The sequence below is a fragment of the Oncorhynchus masou genome, chromosome 6 (assembly GCF_036934945.1).
Source record: "Oncorhynchus masou masou isolate Uvic2021 chromosome 6, UVic_Omas_1.1, whole genome shotgun sequence".
NCBI lineage: Eukaryota > Metazoa > Chordata > Actinopteri > Salmoniformes > Salmonidae > Oncorhynchus > Oncorhynchus masou.
The window spans coordinates 75,614,707-75,637,012 of NC_088217.1; the positions used below are offsets into that span (position 1 = coordinate 75,614,707).

The window sequence follows — 22,306 nt, forward strand, 5'->3', positions numbered from 1 at the left end:
GTGAACGCTGCCACTCTCAGTTACAGCGGCTTAGAGACCATCTGCCCCCTCGGCTTAAAGAAAACAGGTGTCTTTACGACATCTGCTGGAGGTCCACCAACATACTTTATAACATAGTCTAATAACACAGTAGCCCATTGACCATCAGCCACACTGTTACAGTGGCTTAGGGACCACCTGCCCCCTCGACTTAAAGTAAACAGGTGTCTTTACGACAACTGCTGGAAGTTCACCTATACCCCGATTTGCATTTTCAGACAGCCACAAAAAGCTGGCATTCCTCAAAATGGAAGGTCGTCTTCAACACAGCACTCCAAACACCACACAGTTTCAAAGGTTAGATGAAGATTTGGTTACAAATGTTTTTTCAACAGTAATAGGCCTAGGACAATAGGACTGAACTACGCAAATTAGGGTTAAAAAGGAAAGTAGTGAAGTAGAGCCGGGGACACTTACTAGAAGACACTGCGTTACCAGTGTCAAAGGGAGCAGAAGGGGGCCGTGTGGCCACTGTCATAGAATTAGACATTAGAATAGTCATTTAATAGCATCTCTATGGCCCCTGTGCTCTCTAACCTTTTATTTCACCCCGCTGGCTTTTCAGATACAAGGGTCACGTCACCACTGACCTCCAGCCATCTCAGTCAACATACACATGTTCAGTAGGCACAAAACATGAGGAAAGTTGAGAAAATATTTAGGAAATTATTTTGCCCTAATAAAATAAATAAATAGGCTTAATAATTGTGTCCCTTTATTTACTTTTGACCAGTAATGACTATCGACAGGCGGCCTCCAGCCTTGGCAGAGAGGGCCAGGTCGGTGAGGAGCAGCAGCAGGAGTGTTGTGGTCCATGGGGCCAGGTTGAAGACCTGGAGGCAGGCAGGAGAAAGGGAGAGACCCTCATGGGACAGACCAGCTGTTGGGACAAGCAAACCCATTGCCCAGGCCAGGCAACTCCCCAGTCAGCCCGCCCAATTATGGTGACTTCTGCTAAAAAAACATCTTTCATGAGGCCTCCATGCTCATGTCTGGGGTGCAGGTGCCCCTCTCTCTTATAGCTGAATGGACCAGAAGAGACGGTGGGACACGTGCAAGCTGGCCTGGGTAACACACACGGGGCCCGATTTGATCTATATCGCTAAATGTCTAACTTCAAAAGCACAAGAAATTCACTCACCAGTGGTAGGTAGCCAAGTTAGCGACATTAAAATCAGCAGCACTCATTTGGTGGTCCTTACATGCTCTAGTCTACAGTGCCAACAGCTGCTGGGCGTGGCATTCGACACAAAGTTGACAAGCTAAAATGTAAAAATAATTGACAGCTGCAAAATGATAACGTTGTCGGTTACCGAACTAGTTAGCTAGCGTTGACAGGATTAGACCGCCTGCAGCATTCCTGCTTCCTTTTGAAGTTCGACGTGTAATTCAAACCGAAATCTTGATAGTCAGAACCACCAGTAACATCGTCCAAGCTAGCTACATACAAACGGCTAGTCAAATTTATGGCACTTGTATATGTGGCCCAAACTTGAAAATGTCTGATCATGAAACGAACCTTTGTCATGATGCAGTTCACCTGCTGATGCTTGACATAAACATCCGGCTCGAGTTGTCTGGGAGGAGGCTAGAGCAGGCAGGCTCGAGCTAGGAGCAGTGCGTGGTACAGGGTCATCTTGTGGTGAGTTGACAGATGTACAAGGAGTCTTTACTTGAAGATACATTCATTAAAATGGGTTAAATTATGGAAACGTCATGCAACATTTACTTGGGGTTCTTTTTCATGGTTTGTATAAATGTTACCATATTTGGAATACTTAAAAATAATGTTTCTTAGGCTCAGATTAATTTGACATTCAGACATTCGATTTGTTTCCAGACCCATTTTTTTCACACAATAAGAGAAGACTGAACGCTTTATGTTCAAGGTTTACAAAACTACCTCACACAATTTAGTAAATTACTTAGGATTTTATTAAATGGAAAAAAGACCGAGGAAAATACAACAATTCCCATAATACACAGAGGACATAAATTAGAGTAGCATGGTAGAAACACTTGAGGAAAACATGTTACCTGGGCAGCAGAGAACCTTGTCACTGTGTTGCTGCAACGTTGCCACAGCCAAGGGCACACTGCTGTGTTCTCCAGGAAAATCAGTGATTTAAACTCAGAATTTTGTCATTTTTGAAAAGTGAATGAACAGAGGTCGAGGGTTATTCCTGTACATGAACCTCCAAATGATACAAAAGCTAAAAAAGGGATTATTGCCCTAAAATAAACCATAAATATTTATTTTGATGCACATTGGTTTAACAAAACATTGCCTCTGTAAACATTTAACATAATGTGTGCATTAACCTTTATAAACCACTGCAGCCGCATAATTTTAAGGGTAATAAAAATTACAGAAACAAACTAAGGAGTTAAAAATGTAAATCGATACTTTCTGTAGTGGTTTATAACACTTAAAATGTGTGACTTATGCCATCTTGGCATGGCACCGCGTTTCACAGATTTGCAGAGGAGAAAGCATCTCATTTCTATATTCTTACAGCGTTGCGTTCCTTAGAGGCCTGGAATCATCACACCCAAACAGGATGTGACTGTCCACTGTAAGAGGGTCAAGCTTTGGAGGGACATGTGATAGAGACATTATGATTTCCATTCTTGAGGAAAAAGTTTGTCCATACAAAGAATCTAACCAGGGTGCCAGTCTAGCTCCTTGCTGCTGCTTCAGACTGGCACCCAGGCTAACCAGGAAACATTAAGACAAACAAGTGCAGTCCCATTTTTCACTCGTTGGATCAAGGGGCAAAAGGAAAACCAAACAATTAAAACCAGGAGCTGCTGGGGTTTGGAAAGGCTTCTAGGTTGTTGTCGTGTTGCTTCAATCCATAGCATACTACTGCCTGGACTGGGACAGACTGTACAAAACAAAATGTCCCCTTCTGCCCTCAGAGTCAAGATACTAAAATAATGCAGACAAGCTGAGGGGGTGATGCTACCAGGCTATGGTGGTCTGTTGGTATTAAAGAGTCCAACATGGAAATACAACAATTTCACAAATGTATCAAAATGGGGACCATGCTGCTTCATAATAGTTTTTACATGTAATAATTCAATCTCACTCAAATGTCAGATTTTGATACATTTCCTGTAGGAGTTATGAGCAAAACCTAATGCATTGTCACAACAGATTGTACAAGTAGCAACAAACGTAAACCTGAATTCAGTGGAGGGGCCCATTAAAATGAAAAACAAATCAAACCTGTGTTTGCTGATACATTTGGATATGTTGTGGATTTTAAATCTTCATCTACAAATCTTTAAGGTATATTTAATCTTGACACTTGTTCCATTGAATACCCTGGTCATCATGCTACCAAATGGTGGGTCTAAGTCATGACTCATGACCAAGACCGTTCTCTAGAGTCTACTGTACATATCAACCCATTCACAGTTTACCCAACACGACCAAGGAGAGGCAATGTGGCACGTTAAAGTTGAGGGAGGCTGGAAAAGACCCTCAGGAGTATATGGGACTGGAAAGGCCCCTATAAGGTTGCAGTGTCCTATTAAGGGTTAAGTCGAAATCTTTGATGAAACTTCTCTCCACACTTTAACCCTGTTTGAACCCTTATCAAGAGGAAGGCCAGAGTGAAAGAGAGACAAAAGTTACATTTTCAATGTCAAGCACGACCCATTTGAAAATGTACCCATGTGGTGGCAACGGCATGTCAGTCCGAGGAACTGATCTAAGAAACTCAACACAGGAGGTTGACCTGAACATGACCTGGACTAAACACAATAACAAACTACTGTATGACCTTTCACCTGTCTGGTGCTATAAGCTTCCCTTCCTCTGCAACAGTCTCTTTCATCCTTTTCCATCCTCCTCTGTCACACAACACATCCCCCTCTCTTTTCTCCCAATAGACACACATTAACATCTACTAGTGTTTTGAATAAGTCGGGCTCAGATCCCTACTCCCACTGGTGCAGGAGGTAAGGGAAGGCTCTAGTAGGGTTTGGGGGCGAGAACCCAGAAAAGCTGATGCGTCTGTTGTCAGAGCAGAGTAGCCAATGGGCATGATGACAGCACTACCAACTGACAAACAAACACGGTCCCATCAGCCTATAGGGACCCCGTGGCCTCCCCTTCATGATCTCAGTCCGTTTATCGTGCAATTGTCTTTTCTTATTTGAAACTGGTGATATTTAGGTATCGCGCCGCCTCAGAGCTCAGTGAAGCTCGGTACTCCAGTTGTACGTCAAGTTCAAGATCGTCATGAGTCATCATTATGGTGGTAATAAACCGAGGGGTGCTGTCTTCATGCTGCTGGGTGTGTGTGTACACTACCAGCTAAGCAGGGAGGTACGGCCCAGGGTCATGAAGTAGACCTGGCTGGAACCTCCAGAGCGCACTGAAGCAAAGAACACCTGCAGGACATAGACAGTGTGAGAGGGAGAGTGTGAGAGGGAGAGTGTGAGAGGGAGAGTGAGTGAGTGAGAGTGAGAGATCTTTATCAACATTGATGAACATCTATGCAAGTAAGCAAAGTGTGTGTTGCACGCATAACTCACCTTGTCGTTCCTCTCACACAGGAACTTGAGTCTCTGGGCTCTCTTGTGCATGAAGACCCCGTCCAGGTGTCCTGTCTCCACAGACCTGATCTCTATGGCCTTCTCCCCCCAGCCCATGATCTGGTTGGACCTAATGTAGGCTACACACACAGATGGACAATCAAGTTATTAAGAAAGTGTTTGCGTGAATGTTTATTGAAAACTACTATGTACTTCAATTAAAGGTATAAAACTTAGTTTTACCACAAGCCACTCCTGTGTGTCAAACAGGTTTAACATGTGTGTACAGTGCATTCGGAAAGTATTCAGACCCCTTCACTTTTTCAAAATGTTACGTTACAGCCTAATTCAAAAATGTATTAAATAAAATGTTATACACACACACACAAAATACCCCATAATGAAAAAGCAAAAACAAGTTACACATATTTGCTAATTTACCGCAATTTCCGGACTATAAGCCGCTACTTTATTTCCACGCTTTGAGCCTCGCGGTTTATACAATGACGCAGATAATTTATGGATTTTTCCCGCTTTCACAAGATTCATGCCGCCAAAAAACTGAGCACCGTCACATAATGTGACGTAAATCAAGCGCGCTCAAACTTCCCATCATTCTGATTACGGCAGTAATTTTGTCACCCTCATCATGGAAAAGACACAGAAATGCATATGATGCAGCTTTCAAGTTGAAGGCGATCGATCTGGCTGTTGGAAAAGGAAATAGAGCTGCTGCACGGGAGCTTGGCCTTAATGAGTCGATGATAAGACGTTGGAAACAGCAGCGTGAGGAACTGACTCAGTGCAAAAAGACAAAAGCTTTCAGAGGGAAGAAAAGCAGATGGCCCAAAGTATTTGCAGCCACTCGACATCAGTGTAAATCGTGCATTTAAGGTGGCGCTCCTTGTTCAGTGGGAGGCTTGGATGACAAGTGGGGAGAAATCCTTCAATAAAACGGACTGCATGCGAAGAGCAACTTATGGTCAAGTCTGCCAGTGGGTCCTGACAGCGTGGAGCATTGTCAAAAAATCCACTATCATCAACGGGTTTCAAAAGGCTGGACTGCTGCGTGTTGAAGCAGCATGAACTCAGCGGGGTATTTGCCTCCGGATGAAAGTGACGAGAGCGACAATGAAAACGATCCAACATCAGATGAAGCAATTCTGAGGCAATTCAACTCAGACACCGAAGGAGATGACTTCAGTGGTTTCAGTGCACAGGAGGAGGAAGATAGTGACCAAGTTCATTTGTTTCAATGTACCGGTAGGCACCTGCGGCTTATAGACATGTGCGCCTTATTTATGTACAAAATACATATTTTTTAATAATTCAGTGGGTGCGGTTTATATTCAGGTGCGCTTAATAGTCCAGCAATTACGGTATTAAAAAATGAATACGTTATTTACTTAATTATTCAGACCCCTTACTATGAGACTCAAAATTGAGCTCAGGTGCATCCTGTTTCCATTTGATCAATCTTGAGATGTTTCTAAAACTTGATTGAGTCCACCTGTGGTAAATTCAATTGTAGGGCATGATTTGGAAAGGCACACACACTTGAGGTCGATAGATTAGGATTTTTCAACACTGATACCGCTTATTGGAGGACCAAAAAAAGCTGATACCGATTAATCGGCCGATTTTATATATGAAATAATGACAATTACAACAATAGTGGGTGAACACTTATTTTAACTTAATATAATACATTAATAAAATCAATTTAGTCTCAAATAAATAATGAAACCTGTTCAATTTGGTTTAAATAATGCAAAAACACTGTTGAAGAAGAAAGTAAAAGTGCAATATGTGCCATGTAAGAAAGCTACCATTTAAGCTCTTTCTCAGAACATATGAAAGCTGGCGGTTCCTTTTAACATGAGTCTTCCATATTCCCAGGTAAGAAGTTTAAAGTTGTAGTTATTATAGGAATTATAGGAATATTACTCTCGAACATTTGTATTTCATTAACCTTTGACTATTGGATGTTCTTATAGGCACTTTAGTACTGCCAGCCTAATCTCGGGAGTTGATAGGCTTGAAGTCATAAACAGCGCTGTGCTTCAAGCATTGCGAAGAGCTGCTGGCAAACGCAGGAAAGTGCTGTTTGAATGAATGCTTATGAGCCTGCAGATTGCTCTATCAAATATCAAATCATAGACTTAATTAAAATAACACACAGAATTACGAGCTTAGGTCATTAATATGGTCATATCCGGAAACTATAATTTTGAAAACAAAACATTTATTATTTCAGTGAAATACGGAACCGCTCCGTATGTTATCGAACGGGTGGCATCCATAAGTCTAAATATTGCTGGTACATTGCACAACATTCAATGTTATGTCATAAGTAAAATTCGGGCAAATTAACTACGGTCTTTGTTAGGAAGAAATGGTCTTCACACAGTTCGCAACGAGCCAGGTGGCCCAAACCGTTGCATATACCCCGACTCTGCTTGCACAGAAAGCAAGAGAAGTGACACAATTTTCCTAGTTAATATTACCTGCTAACATGGATGTCCTTTAACTAAATATGCAGGACAAGCTAGTTAAACTAGTAATATCATCAACCATGTGTAGTTAACTAGTGATTATGTTAAGAATGATTGTTTTTTATAAGATACGTTTAATGCTAGCTAGCAACTTACCTTGGCTCCTTGCTGCACTCGTGTAACAGGTGGTCAGCCTGCCACGCAGTCTCCTCATGGAGTGCAATGTAATCGGCGACCAAAAATGCAGATTCCCATTTGTTATGAAAACTTGAAAATCGGCCTTAATTAATCAGCCATGCCGATTAATCAGTCGAACTAACACACACCTGTCTATATAAAGGTCCCACAGTTGACCAGAGAAAAAAAACACAACCACGAGGTCGAAGGAATTGTCCACAGAGCTACGAGACTGGACTGTGTCGAGGCACAGATCTGAGGAAGGGTACCAAAAAATGTCTGCAGCATTGAAGAACACAGTGGCCTCCATCATTCTTAAACAGAAGTTTGGAACCACCAAGACTCTTCCTAGAGCTGGCTGCCGACCAAATCGGGGGAGAAGGGCCTTGGTCAGGGAGGTGACCAGGAACCTGATGGTGACTCTGACATAGCTCTAGAGTTCCTCTGTGGCAATGGGATAGCCTTCCAGAAGGACAACCAGCTCTGCAGCACTCCACCAATCAGGCCTTTATGGTAGAGTGGCCAGACGGAATCCACTCCTCAGTAAAAGGCACATGACAGCCCGCTTGGAGTTAGCATAAAGGCACCTAAAAGGAGTTATACCATGAGAAACAAGATTCTCTGGTCTGGCGAAACCAAGATTAAACTCTTTGGCCTGAATGCCAAGTGTCACATCTGGAGGAAACCTGGCACCATCCCTACAGTGAAGCGTGGTGGTGGCAGTATCATGCTGTGGGGATGTTTTTCAGCAGCAGGCACTGGGAGACTAGTCGGGATCGAGGGAAAGATGAACAGAGCAATGTACAGGGAGATCCTTGTTTCAAACCTGTTCCAGAGTGCTCAGGACCTCAAACTGGGACGAAGGACAACGACCCGAAGCACACAGCCAAGACAATGCAGAAGTGGCTTCAGGACAAGTCTCAATGTCCTTGAGTGGCCCAGCCAGAGCCCGGACTTGAATAGCTCTGGAGAGACCTTAAAATAGCGGTGCAGCAACACGCCGCATCCAACCTGACAGAGCTTTGGAGGATCTGCAGAGAAGAATAGGAGAAACTCCCCAAATACAGGTGTGCTAAGCATGTAGCGTTATAACCAAGAAGACTCGAAGCTGTAATCACTGCCAAAGGTGCTTCAACAAAGTACTGAGTCCAGGATCTGAATGCTTATGTAAATGTGATATCAGTTTAGTATTTTTAATAAATCTGCAAAAATGTCTAAAAACCTGTTTTGCTTTTTCATTCGTTGTAGAGTGAAGGGTCTGAATACTTTCCGAATGCACCGTATGTGCGTCCCAGTTTGAGTGTTACGTACCCACTGAGGTGGGCATCTCGCCCCACTGCAGCACCACGTCTTTGGTGATGCGTCCGTAGGTGTTAACGTAGACACCCTCGTCCTCGTAACACACCAGCAGCTCAATACCATCCGTGTTGGGCAGGATGATGATGGCATGGGACTGGATATTGGTCTGGATCTGAAGGGAGAGGAAGGGTAGAGTGGGAGGAAGAGTCGGAGGGAGGAGAGCAAACAGAGACAAAGACAAAACAGGTTAGTCACGAGTCGTATTCATAAAGAACTTAACTGAAGAAAAAAAGCAACTGAAACAAGGACTACCTGTACTTGCCCAATAAGAAAGACTTGTTTTCAATTTCCATTGAAAAATGTTTTTGATACAGTGTGACCTAATGAATAGGCCCCCATATACATGGGATGAATCTCAAACCAAAGACTTGGCCCTTACGTCCTTTATCAAGTGGCCACTTGCGGTTGTGTTCGAGACTGATCACTCGAGTGTCAGTGTTTTGGCCAAAATGAGCATTGAGACGATACACACGCGATGTCCCAACTGCAACTTATCTAAGTCCATTTGCGAGTATTGTCGCCCGCGACCTTGTAGCATGACTCATGAAACACGGGCACTGGGGACCTTAGGCAGACGGACGCATATTCCGATATACAGTGAGAAAGTAGTAAAAACAAAACGACATCTGCCTGTTCCTGCACAGCGCAGCAGTGACTGGCTCAAACTTCAGAAGTACACAAAAAAATCCTCTCACTAAGACCTGCTCGGATTTAAACTTCAAATGTGAGGGCGAGGAGATAGGTGACTGTTGTTGCTAGGTAACATGCTAAGATTCATAGGAAGAAGTTGCTGCCAAGGGCGCTGAGTCATAGGATAAAGAGGCTTCCGAAGGGCGCAGTGGAGCCCTTGACTCGACAATCAGCATTTGAGATTGGCTCGTGAAGGCACATATCGAGTGGTGAAATTGTTGGGTGTCAGATTCAGCCATGGATTGGTGGAACAGGGAAAAACGGGAAGCAGAGGAATGAGACAGATGGGTGGGTCTCTTACGTGTGTGGGCAGGTAGATGTCGTACACCGCCCCAGAGTCCACGTCCACGGCGTGGAAGCCGTTGCTGGAGCCGTAGATGACCTTTAACCTCTGACCCTCCTCCACCGTCAGGTCAACCAGCAGGGGCTTGTGCACCAGGTCACCAAACGACTGCAGGAGGAAGACGTTAAAATTGACAAAATGCACCTTTAAGGTCATTTGTGGTGGGAAAGTGAATGTAAACCAATGCCATGGTGGTCTGACTGCAGCCTGAGCCGGTTTACTGTACCTTGAAGGCCATGAACTTGTGGTACGGCTTGGGGGCCCACGCATACACCTCCACTGAGTTTTTCAAGGCAAGGACCAAGAACTTGATCCTCTCATATTTCACTTAAATCAAGAGAAAAAAAAAAGGTTTTATTTCTGCCCGCTCGTCAAGATTGGACTTGGACCTGCTACAGCCTTGTAACAAGAGAAGTGTCATTCCTGATGGTAAATGGGGAGTGGAACGTACCGACTTTGTAGTGTACGCAGCCCTCCAGCTCTCCTACAGTGACCCAGCCCTGCTTCTTCTCCACCTCGGGGTCGTTGTGGAGTATCTTGTTCCTCAGCCAGGACAGGTAGTACACACGCAGCTTATTCTTCTTCCCTGTGTGTGTGTGTGGTGAGATAAAAGAACAAGAGAATGAGTTTGAGTATAATTCAGGAGAGTGTATTCGTGTGTCCGTGCACCTCCGTGGTCCGTACCTGATATAGTGACCAGGACGTTGAGTCCCTCCAGGACGTCCATCTGCTGGATGCGCCGTCGGCTGATGAGGGGGTAGACCTTCCCCTGACCGCTACGGTCCAGCAGCATCAGACCACTCTCTGTCCCTACCAGCAGGTTGACACCTGGGAGACGACAGGGACACACACCAGTCAGAACCCAGGGGGAAGCAGGTCTGCCATGCTTGTCGCGAAACCTATGATGGATTTCCTATAAATTGTATATATCCATTCATCCATCCAATCAGTAAATCACACATCCATCTCTCTATTCATCCATCCATCTATCAACTCTATCCTTCCACTCAGCCACCTCTTCCTCAGGTACGTACCCCATAGTGCAGCACACAGGATCTCAGAGTTGAACCTCTTCTTGTACTTGCGGATCTCGGGCGTGTCGCTCTGGGGGCGTGTGTTGACCGGGTTCACATTGACCACGGAGCCCTTACGTGACGGGTCAGCCCTCAGGGCGTCCACCAGCCGCCCGTCATTCCCGAAGGCCGCTGTGGACACCAAAGGTCAGAGGGAGAAGGGGCGGGGCTTTGCTTTGTCATTAATAGCCCTTGATGATCATGCTCTGTATTACACTTCCTGTGCCAAGCAGTGACTTTATGTTCTATGTATAGGTCAGGGTTATCTAACTCCTAGTTACTGACCCAGAGATGATTCTATTGTTAATGGATAAGATGAGGGAGCTGATCCTAAATCAGCATTTTAAAGGGTAGAGAAGAGGTGGTGACTCACCCATGTTGTTGAGGGAGCTGCCGCTGGAGGGGGAGACTTGCAGGAGGCGCGGGTCGATGAAGGGGGTGAAGGAGGAGGAAGACTTGTGTTTCTGCATGGTGTTGCTGGCCGAGTGGGTCTGGCGACAAAGGCACGGGAGTGAGAGCAGAACACAGACAAACAACAGTGGACAGATATAAGAATGTTGGGTGCTTATATTTGTCCTGTTTTAAGTGTGTATTATACGCAGGTGTGAAATGGAGTTATCTTTTCTGCATATCCCAACTCCCCCGAGACACCTTCAGAGAGTGGGGTCACGGCCAGGGATCAGCCATAATCAGTTGTGACACTGGAGCAATTAGGGTTAAGTGCCTTGCTCAAGTGCACATCAACTGATTCTTTACCATGTAGCCTCTGGGATTCGAACTAGAGACCTTTCGGTTACAGGCTAAGCTACCTGCCGCCCTAAAAGATCCCCATCTACCTGTAACTCAACCTGGTCTGCTACACTATCAGTATTCCCGGAGCCTATTTCTCCTTGGCTTCATACTATCAAATATTACAATATTATTTATTGTATAATCTGTTTGCATAGAAGAATACTTTTTTCCCCAGCAGGGGGAGCTATGGCAGCTGCAGTGAGTGGTTTGAACTCAACAATGGATCCATTTTACTGCGCTCATGGCGTTCTATGGAAGACATGTTTATTGCTGGGCTACAATAATATCATAAAGCCGAATAGGATTTACAGTAGCCAATTAACAGTACAATAGAAAGGGCCTGCAGACTTGGCCAATCTAACACTGAGAATCACTCAGACCTGCTTGAGAAACCATAGGGCTTCATAAAACACCATCCACACACTGGGTTCTGTTACAACACACTGTACATCAGGACATTTATCATCTAGTAATCAAACATGACATCTACTCTACGGACGGCAAAAACAAAACATCAACACACACAAAACGCATGGGAAGATTTGACATGCATTTGTTGGAAGCAGATATGAAAAACAAGGTCAGTGACTTAAAAAGGAGAGTTGAACCAACATGGAAGACGAAATAAAGATGGCAGGTTCAGGACAGAAACAGAATTCAGAGAGAAACGGGATGAAATATGAAAAGTCAAATTGCCAGTGTAAAGCACACAGATTTTGATCAAACGCCACCATCAAAACGCAGCAGTTTATCATTAGGCTAAAAAGGTAGCCGCGCTGTTCAGTGTCTTGGTTTCTTCCATGATAGTAGCGTTGTCATGCTAACACACACCTTTAGTTGGCCAGTAAAATCCAAACAAGCTAGGTTTGTCCAAAAGCACCACACACCAAGCAAGCTAGCTACCACCCAGGCACAGCCTACTACTAAACTGCTTGAGTGAAATGGCATCAAAGCACTAAGGCCATGGGGAGATGAAGTCCAATGAGGTGTTCCACAACCTCTTAACCCCTGACAAGATGGACTACATAGACTTCACCTCCCAGCTTGCACCTGGGCAAAGTGTTTTACCAACGCTCTCTAGACTAGTAAAGCCGCTTGCTCATTGCTAAGGTCCCACACTAGGTGGCGCTAGTGTTAGAGGCAGTGCTTTGAGTAATATTCAGAAGGTGAAGCAGCCCAGAGATCATTCGTCAGTTCAGTCAGTCAGCCAACAGGGGACAGAGTAGGCAATAACCAGAGTAGCCAGCTTAAGGGACAGGGTAGACTGAATAACCAGAGTAGCCAGCCAACAGGGGACAGAGTAGACAATAATCAGAGTAGCCAGTTTAAGGGACAGGGTAAACTGAATAACCAGAGTAGCCAGCCAACAGGGGACAGAGTAGACAACCAGTAGCCAGCCAACAGGGGACAGTGGAGACTGAACAACCAGAGTAGCCAGTTTAAGGGACAGGGTAAACTGAATAACCAGAGTAGCCAGTTTAAGGGACAGGGTAGACTGAATAACCAGAGTAGCCAGCCAACAGGGGATAGAGTAGACAATAACCAGTAGCCAGCCAACAGGGGATAGAGGAGACTGAACAACCAGAGTAGCCAGCTTAAGGGACACGGGACATACCTCAATGGCAGTGAGCTTGTCCAGGGGGGTCTGGGGGGACATGGCTGGGCTGACATGGCTGGAGGAGGGGGAGATGGAGATGGAAGAAGAGGTGGAGGAGGAAGAGGTGGGGGAGTGGTGGCTCTGCTGAATAAGGTCTGGCAGCAGGTGAATGCGGCCGGCAAAGCCGTTTTTCTCCTGGTGACCGTTACCGGGGCCGGGACCGGGAGGAGGATGTGCTTGAACGGCTTGACTGTGAGCCACACTGGGACCGGAGGAGGATGAAGAGACATTGACCGCCGGGCGCTTTTTGTCGCCCGCGCTCTGTAACCAAGAACAACCTCAACTTGTATCTCGTTGTTTTCCACTAGTAACTGTACATGACAGTGTGCTTTACCAGCAAACAAAGACTCAACATAGGATATCAAACAAGTTGACAACTGAAACCAGGGGTGGAAGTGGGGGGGGGGACATGATAACAACCAGAGGGTCTTCTGCAGTCCTACCTGTCTGATGACCAAGGTGCCATCCTTGGAGGGTGTGGTGAGGTCGTTCTCGGAGTCGTCGTGGGCCAGTAAGGTCTTCAGGGATGCAGTCTCTCCGTTACTCAGACCTCTCCTGGTGGAAACAGTACGTCTCATATTCAAACTCCAATTATTAATAATACATGGGACTTATTTAGCACTTTTCAATGAGCCAAATGACTCACCTCATAGAAGTCTTTCTATGCTATATAGTATATATTATCTGATCAACGTTTCATCTGAAATCCTTTCTTTAGGGCAGTATCACTAAGGCCTTGAGATCATAAAGTGTCAGTGCTGATCTAGGATCAGTTTTGCCTTTCAGATCATAATGAATGAGATTACAAGGACGTGGGGAAACATGATTGCAGACTAAGACGCTTTGTGAATACGGGCCCAGGTCAGAGGTCAGGGTTGTTACGTACCCGGCCCTGGTATCCTCTGCTCCCGAGGTGGACTCGTCTGCTGCGTCCTGGTCCACTTCTTCATCATCGTCTTCGTCGGTGGTGCCTGACTCCTCGCTGGAGGAGGAGTAGTCTGTCACCTTGTTGGGAGGACGCACATCCTCCACCGCCCGCAGTTCTTTGGCCAGGGCCGTCAGGTCCTAGAGGTCAAATAAGTCTTGGAATATTTTCAATACTCCCTTTCCAAAAGGTTGTCACTGATTTAAACCATGTCAGATTACTGACTACTAGTTTTACAGGGGGAGGATGCATTGTCAAAGGACTGAACTGGGTCGAGGAGGGGAGCATCATTCCCCATACATTAAGGCCATAACATTAACCTCAGTTAAGAGCCAACGCTGCTGAAAATAGTAACTTGTGATGTGCCAGGTGAAGAGCAACTGGATTGGGATGGCGCAGGCAGGAAGCAAGAAGAAGACAGCAGGAGGAAAGAAGACAGCAGGGAGAGGGGCGGGTCAGAGGTGCATCGTCAGCCAATCACGTGTCAGCCAAGGAGAGGAGGACCAATGAGTGGGAGGCAAATGGAAGAGCTATGGAATTGGGCCCTGAGCTTCTCACAGGACAGCCCTCTTCTGAAACTAGCATACATGGTGGCCCATGCAGTGGAAATAAGCATAGCATCAGAGCATGACATTCTTATGCACGCTTGCTTACCACGTCACCCTATACAATTCCCCCCATAATCACATCGTTGGAGTAATGGGATTCCACAGGTTGTCGTGTCATGGCCCATAGGGAACACCAAAAGATAAGACAACGGGAGAGTCAGTCATAGAAACACCACCACACTGTTACTGTAGCAGGCTGCAGTGCTGGCCTGGTTTACAGCCAGATGCAGGGACCACTACTACAGCAGTATGTGGATACAGTCATAAGAGAGAGGTTCTTACGGCTGGCCGGTTGGGTCGGGCAAAGTCCTTCTTGTCGTCAGGCTTCTTGGCAGCGTTGTCGGGGCGTTGCAGTGGGGAGCCCTCAGACTTAGACGATGCTGGTGGAGAGGATGGTAAAACCAACATCAGCGGAAGACCTACAAGATACTAAATGCACTATTGTACATCCAGTATGCTGTGTGTATTCTGTGTGTGTATGTGTGTGCGTGTTACTCACAGCGTGCTCTGAACCTCTCCCCAGAGCCGGCCTGGGAGCTGGAGGAGCCAGAGGAGCTGCCACTGCCGGGCCTGGGAACCAGCTTCTCCACTCGGTCCCACAGCAGACGTGGCTCCGCATTACTGGAAGACAAGCAACACAGGGGATTGAAAACACACTTCCCCATACCCACCCCGCGAACAATTCAACTCTTTCCAACCCCACACAGAGCTGACCGCCTACCTGCCGGCGCTCCTCTGTACTGCCTGGTTGCTAGGCGGGGCAGAGGCCTGGAGAGGAGAGTCTCTGCGTGACAACACAGGGGACCTGGACGTTGTCCTCACTGGAACCTGTGGTAGACAAGACGGACGCCCTCACACGCCTGGCTACAGGAGCATAAACTACCACCACCACACAGCAGGGCCTGGCACCACTGCATAGCCCCGATCCCTCTTCCCAAATGTGCATTCTACCCTTCAACTACAAATAGATCGCTGGATCATTTTAGTCATCTACAGACAAGACATGGATATTTGTAATAAACTCAGTTTCCCAAACTACTAGGACCACGTTTTGGGTTATGTCCAAGCACTACACAGCTGATTCAAATAACCAACTCATCATCAAGCTTTGACTATTTGATTCAACTGTGCAGTGCTGGGATAAAAAAATAAATGTGGTTTTGGGTGTGGGCAGGACCGAGTTTTGGGAAACACCGGTCTAGGTAATGGTTTTGTGTCGGCCCTCCATTACATTAATGAACAGAGTGAATATGATGGGCATGCAGGATGTACACGGTGAAGTACTAGAAGAGGAACAACTCATGAAGCCATGCAGGACCATATGGTGTGTAGTTAGCCAGTGGAAGCACAGCACTGAGTAAAGCTAGTTACTATAGGGACTCCAGTACTGTACACTGGGACAATTGCAGCTACAACCAGGAGATATGTCAAGATAGCTATCAGTCATTGATTATACTAGTGAACCAGACTACTAGTCTAATCTACCTTATTGTAGCTCTACACTGTGGAACATAGGCTTATAATGGTGAAGGCAAAAGCCCATGGTGTAATCCCACTGCTGCCGGATGGGACACCCAGAGAGGCTATAGACATTGCTATCTTGCCCCTCTGAGGGGACCATGGATGAGGGCTGGAAAAGGGGGTCCCTTGGGCTGTCCTTTCTTACCCTGGGGGGCACCTCGTCGCTGGGGCCCGAGGCGGGGGGCTGGGGGTCAGTGCGTGCAGCAGCAGAGGGGTGATGGTGGTGGTTGTGGGGCTCCTGGGAGCGCAGATGGAGATGTGCAAAACTAGGAACCGCGGGTTCACTGAAGGAATGAGAGCGAGACACGACGGGGGGCGGGGCGGCGCTGCTGCTCTTAAGAGCGGCCAGGTGGGACCACTGGACCTTCCAGACAGACACACAGAGGGGAGAGAACAGGGGGGAGGTAGGTGGGAGGGGGAGAAGGTCAAACCACAGAGTGAAGGCACAGAGATGAAGGACATGGCTGAAAACATATGCATATAACAGACATGCATTGCACATACGTCATGCAGTCCGAGACAACAGAAGCAGTCAAACAGGTTCACACACAAAAAACATTTACAGTGAAGACAAATAACAGGACAACAGATAGTTGAATGGCACAGTGAGAGGGGCAAGGAGATGAGTGAAGGGGAACCAAGCAGCCAATCACATGCAGCCTCCTCTGGCATCCTGGGTAAGGTTTATCACACCACAGAAGGGACAAGCTTTTGCTCAGGTCAATTAGTGGAAGGTCCCAGAAATCCCACTATAACATAACAGATATGAGTAGATCTACTGACATGATGGAGCATGTCATTCTATTGGGACGAGAGGTCGACCGATTATGATTTTTCAACTCCAATACCGATTATTGGAGGACCAAAAAAAAAGCAGATACCGATTAAATCGACCAATTGTTTTATTTAGTTTATTTGTAATAATGACAATTACAACAATACTGAATGAACACTTATCTTAACTTAATATAATACATCAATAAAATCAATTTAGCCTCAAATAAATAATGAAACATGTTCAATTTGGTTTGCAAAAACAAAGTGTTGGAGAAGAAAGTAAAAGTGCAATATGTGCCATGTAAGAAAGCTAACGTTTAAGTTCCTTGCTCAGAACATATGAAAGCTGGTGGCTCCTTTTAACATGAGTCTTCAATAATTCCAGGTAAGAAGTTTAGGTTGTAGTTAATATAGTATTTATAGCACTATTTCTCTCTACCATTTGTATTCCATATACCTTTGACTATTGGATGTTCTTATAGGCACTTCAGTATTGCCAGTGTAACAGTATAGCTTCAGTCCCTCGCCTCGCTCCTACCTGGGCTCGAACCAGGAACACATCGACAACAGCCACCCTCAAAGCAGCATTACCCATGCAGAACAAGGGGAACAACGGCTCCAAGTCTCAGAGCGAGTGACATTTCAAACGCTATTAGCGCGCACCCCGCTAACTAGCTAGCCATTTCACATCGGTTACACGCGTCTAATCTCGGGAGTTGATATGATTGAAGTCATAAACAGCTGCTGGAAACCGCACAAAAGTGCTACTTGAATGAATGCTTACCAGCCTGCTGCTGCCTAACGTCGCTCAGTCAGACTGCTCCATCAAATCATAGACTTAATTATAACATAATAACACACAGAAATACGAGCTTTTGGTCATTAATATGGTCAAATCCGGAAACGAGACGTTTATTATTTCAGTGAAATACGGAACTGTTCCATATTTTATCTAACGGGTAACATCCATAAGCCTAAATATTCTTGTTCCATTGCACAACCTTCACTGTTATGTCAAAATTAGGTAAAATTCTGGCAAATTAGACAGCCCAAACTGTTGCATATACACTGACTCTGCGTGCAATGAACGCAAGAGGAGTGACACAATTTCACCTGGTTAATATTGCCTGCAACCTGGATTTCATTTAGCGAAATATGCAGGTTTAAAAATATATACTTCTGTGTATTGATTTTAAGAAAGGCATTGATGTTTATGGTTAGGTACACATTGGTGCAACGACAGCACCGCATCGATTATATGCAACGCAGGACACCCTAGATAAACTAGTAATATCATCAACCGTGTGTCCTTAACTAGTGATTATGATTGATTGTTTTTTATAAGGTAAGTTTAATGCTAGCTAGCAACTTACCTTGGCTTACTGCATTCGCACAACCAGGTGGTTAGAGCGTTGGACAAGTTAACTAAGGTTGTAAGATTGAATCCCCTGAGCTGACAAGGTACAAATCTGTCATTCTGCCACTCAACGAGGCAGTTAACCCACCGTTCCTAGGCCATCATTGAAATTAAGAATGTGTTCTTAACTGACTTGCCCAGTTACATAAAGATTACACAAAGGTGTAAAAAAATAAAATACATATTTATTTTTAAATCGGCCAACTCTGTTGCCAAAAATACTGATTTCCGATTGTTGTGAAAACTTGAAATCGGCCCTAATTAAATCGGCCATTCCGATTAATCGGTTGACCTCTAATTGGGACCTCTACTAGCTCATCCACAGAAAAAGACATTAATTATATGTCTGGATGCTAGAATGGACAACTCGTGGCACCAATGCCTTGCTGTCAGAACCTACTGTATGGAGAGCGGTAGATCGAGAGAAAGGAGGGAAGGATGAGGGGTTTACCTGTGGTTCCATGGGCCGGTGCATGGCAGGCGGGACAGACTCGGAGGAGCTGCCGTTAGAGAAGGGTTCAGAACGGGGGGGCACGGGGGCTGCTTGGTGGGTGGGGCGGTCTGGGGGGAGCCCTGAATGTTCTTTCGGAAGCGCTCGTCGGCCTGGGAGTGCAGGACAGACAGGGTCAGTGAGAATCAGCGGGGTCAAGGTTGAGGCATTAACTCAACGACAAAACACACAAGGAGAAAGACTAGGAGAACGAGGAAGAGTCAACACTGAAGCCGACGCCTTGTTATCGACAGGGAGGGAAAGTCCGCTGACATGCACACGAGCCCACCGCAGACAGTCTTGTTAATGATATCTTACACCTCCAGGGGACTCACCCCAGAGAACAGTCTCTCTCTGGGACCCAGCAGCACACATATGTTAGTGTGGGCCTGAGCTGACCACATGCATGACATCCTCTCCAGTCACTTACCTGAACAGTACAAGGCACAGCCGCATTACAAACCATCACGCTTATTTAGTAGGTATGTGAGAGGACGACAAGAGCATGAACACCTGACTACTTTGATTTCACCACAGCAGTAGACAGCAATACAACTGGTAATTCACAAGAATATGTGAAGTACTGACAGCTTCAACTCATCACCGCCTCTGCTGGGTCCCTTTATCAATTCAAGCCCATTGATTTAAATGTGTTACATTCAGGTATGGCAACTCAACTGTGAATGCATATGAAGGAAAAAGATGCATTTTCATTAAATTAATTATAGCTGACTAAATGGCAAGAGAAAATGTACCGTGTTCTGCGTAAGCAAACCATTTGGTCCTGAATGCAAAATGATGTTGACAGAGATCCAGCTCGCAGCGCTTCAGTCTATACTTAGTATTTTTCTTGCTCAGTCCTCTCAAGATTGACACGTCATCCTAAAGACGTTTTAGTAGAGAAGCATCAGATAGTCAAGCAAAGACGAGAGCCAGAAGTGAAGCAGTACAGTTTTAGAGAGGCAGTGGTTGTGAGCTACTGGCTTTCTTTTCTCTGACTGTCCTCGCTCCTCAAACAAAATGGTTGGCTGAGAAGTCTATTCACTAATCATTTAAAAACAGACAACAACGTTATCCTAGTACGGTAACGTTATAGGCTATTTTGTGTCGCATACATTAAACGCAGTGCAACATTGGACTGTGTGAGGTATTAAACACTATTTTAAGACGATAACTGAAAGAAAAAAGACAACCATAGCACCAGCTCACACCACCAGGGCTAACATAACACGCTGTGTGGAGAGGGGGGCAGGCAGCTAGAATAGAAGTAGCAGCAGGCAGCAGGAGGAAGTGATGTCGTGTTGGGGTTCACCTCTCTGATTGGCTGAGGATCACCGAGAGCGTCGCTAGCCTCCGAGCGGTCTGTCTGTGGGGACTTGGGGCCGTCTAGGCCCCTGGTCTGTGAGGGTTTAGTAACGTCTGTGGACTGGGTGGCTAGGGCATCGCTATTGTCAGAGGGGGTCTTTTCTGAGTCTTTATCAACACTGTTTGGGGACAGTTTCTGAGGGGCCTTGGTAGTGTTATCGCAGGACATGGTTTGTGGGGACTTTGTGGTATCCGAGGACATTCTCCGTGGGGCGTTAGCAGTAACACTGTCCAGGAAATGGGCATGTGGGGACCTAGTGTTATCGCAGGACGTTCTCCGTGGAGCAATAGCATTAGAATTATTGAGGACGTGGGGTTGTGGAGCTGGGGCTCTATCGCCCACGGGGCCTGGGGACGTTGTCTGAGGGGCTTTGATAGTACTGTCAGGGGACATTCTCTTGGTGTCTTCAGTCTTTTCGCAGGACTGCGGTGGTTTATTGTCGTGCTGGAGGGACAGCAGATAGGCCTGCTCCTGCTGCAGACGCTTGTGGAGACGCTCTGCCTTCCGCTGCTCCTCCAGCTCCCGCCATTTGAACTCCTGATGCAGAGTGCGCGGCTGAGTTGAGGCACATTAGACATGGGGGAAAGTGGCTAATGGCATGTGTAAGCAAATGCTACCTCGGGGGGTGAATTGTATTAAATTAAGCACTTGAAGGCCGATTCAGCTTAGTTCTATAAAGTTGAAGCTAGCTGGATAAATTCAAGCCTACAAACATGTTAAATGATGTCTTCAAATGCAGATCCTTTCATTTCATTACTCACAAATAAATGTTACAACCTTCTTTAGCGAGAAATAGAACCAAAGTTGAGGATTGGGTGAATAGTGTGGAATGATTCAATTTATGGGAAGCAAGACAGAATGGTGAATGCTGAGCAATAAAGAAACATAAAAGGTGACTTCATATACACACATAAATAAATAAATCTCAACTCATTTCCTCAGGATGTAAATGTAACCAGAGACACCGGCAGAGAAACATAGGAACTCCATCTTCCTGTAGGATATTTCTGAATGACTAATCTATACAACAGCTAACGTCAACCATAATTCATACAATATAGCCATAACACCTTGCCTTGATTAATATGTATGTTCTAGAAAAGAGCTTGCTCCTAAATGTGCGATCCAGTCCTGAAAACAGTGGCTTTCTCAGTGGGGTGCAACATTTACAACGTTGTCAATACAAATGTAATAGAATACAGCTCCAGACACCATTCCCTGTTCTACTTTACAAAGACTCATGGGTGTCCTACGTCACCAATTTTTCAACGTTCTGTAACATTGCGCCCTCCTGAACGCGCCCCTGGAGTGTAAGAGTGGTAGGATGCGGTTTTCTTACCAGGAGCATGGCCTGTTCATGGAGCAGCTGCTGCTGCAGGATCTCCAGGTGCCTCTGCTCCTCCTCCAGCTGCCGACGAATGTACTCCTGTCAATCAAACACAACAGCCGCCATGATTGGATGAAATACAGGAAGTGACAATAATTGGCCTACATGCTGGGCAGTTGAGTGCTTCTTGTCATTTAAAGACCTACCTGCTCACGGTCGCTCCTCCTCTTCTCCTCCTCCGCCCTCCGGCGCTCATCGTCCTCTTTCCGCCGTCGTTCCATCTCCTCCATGCGCCTCTTCTCCTCCTGCTCGCGGCGGCGCTGCTCACGCTCCTGCTGCCTCCTCATCTCGCGCTCGCGTCGCTGTTGCTGTGAGGCACCAGGAGGGGGCAACAGAGAGAGAACCTCAGGGATACGACACACAGGGAGAGCTGAAATTCTAGTTGGGATTCCCTGTTCAAAGATATTATGAGATGTCACTGCTACTATGGCAATGATTGACCATAGTAGCAGTGATCTGAATGATTTGAGGAAAACAAGAGAGGATGGGAAGTCAAATACAGGCTTTGGTGAATTGATCAAGCGAGGAGCAGCTGTCTATTGATCTAAAAATATAGGACACCTTTTATCCTTGTAATGGCAGTCTTCTGTGACAGCATGGGCTGCGTCATTGTGGGCTATCCAAGTTCGACCCTCTATGGGG

At 45.9% G+C, this 22,306-nt stretch overlaps 1 protein-coding gene and 1 pseudogene across 1 annotated transcript; both read right to left on the reverse strand.

Moving 5' to 3' along the window:
* Nucleotides 1–1,951: 1,951 nt before the first annotated feature.
* LOC135542633 (mitogen-activated protein kinase kinase kinase kinase 4-like) overlaps nucleotides 1,952–22,306 on the reverse strand; it is a 51,813-nt pseudogene continuing 31,458 nt past the window's right edge.
* Nucleotides 19,031–20,847, reverse strand: LOC135541077 (traf2 and NCK-interacting protein kinase-like; the record flags this gene model as incomplete). The annotated part of the gene is made up of 1 exon (XM_064967201.1): nucleotides 19,031–20,847. A coding segment is annotated over one exon (717 nt), but the record flags the coding sequence as incomplete, so codon positions are not given.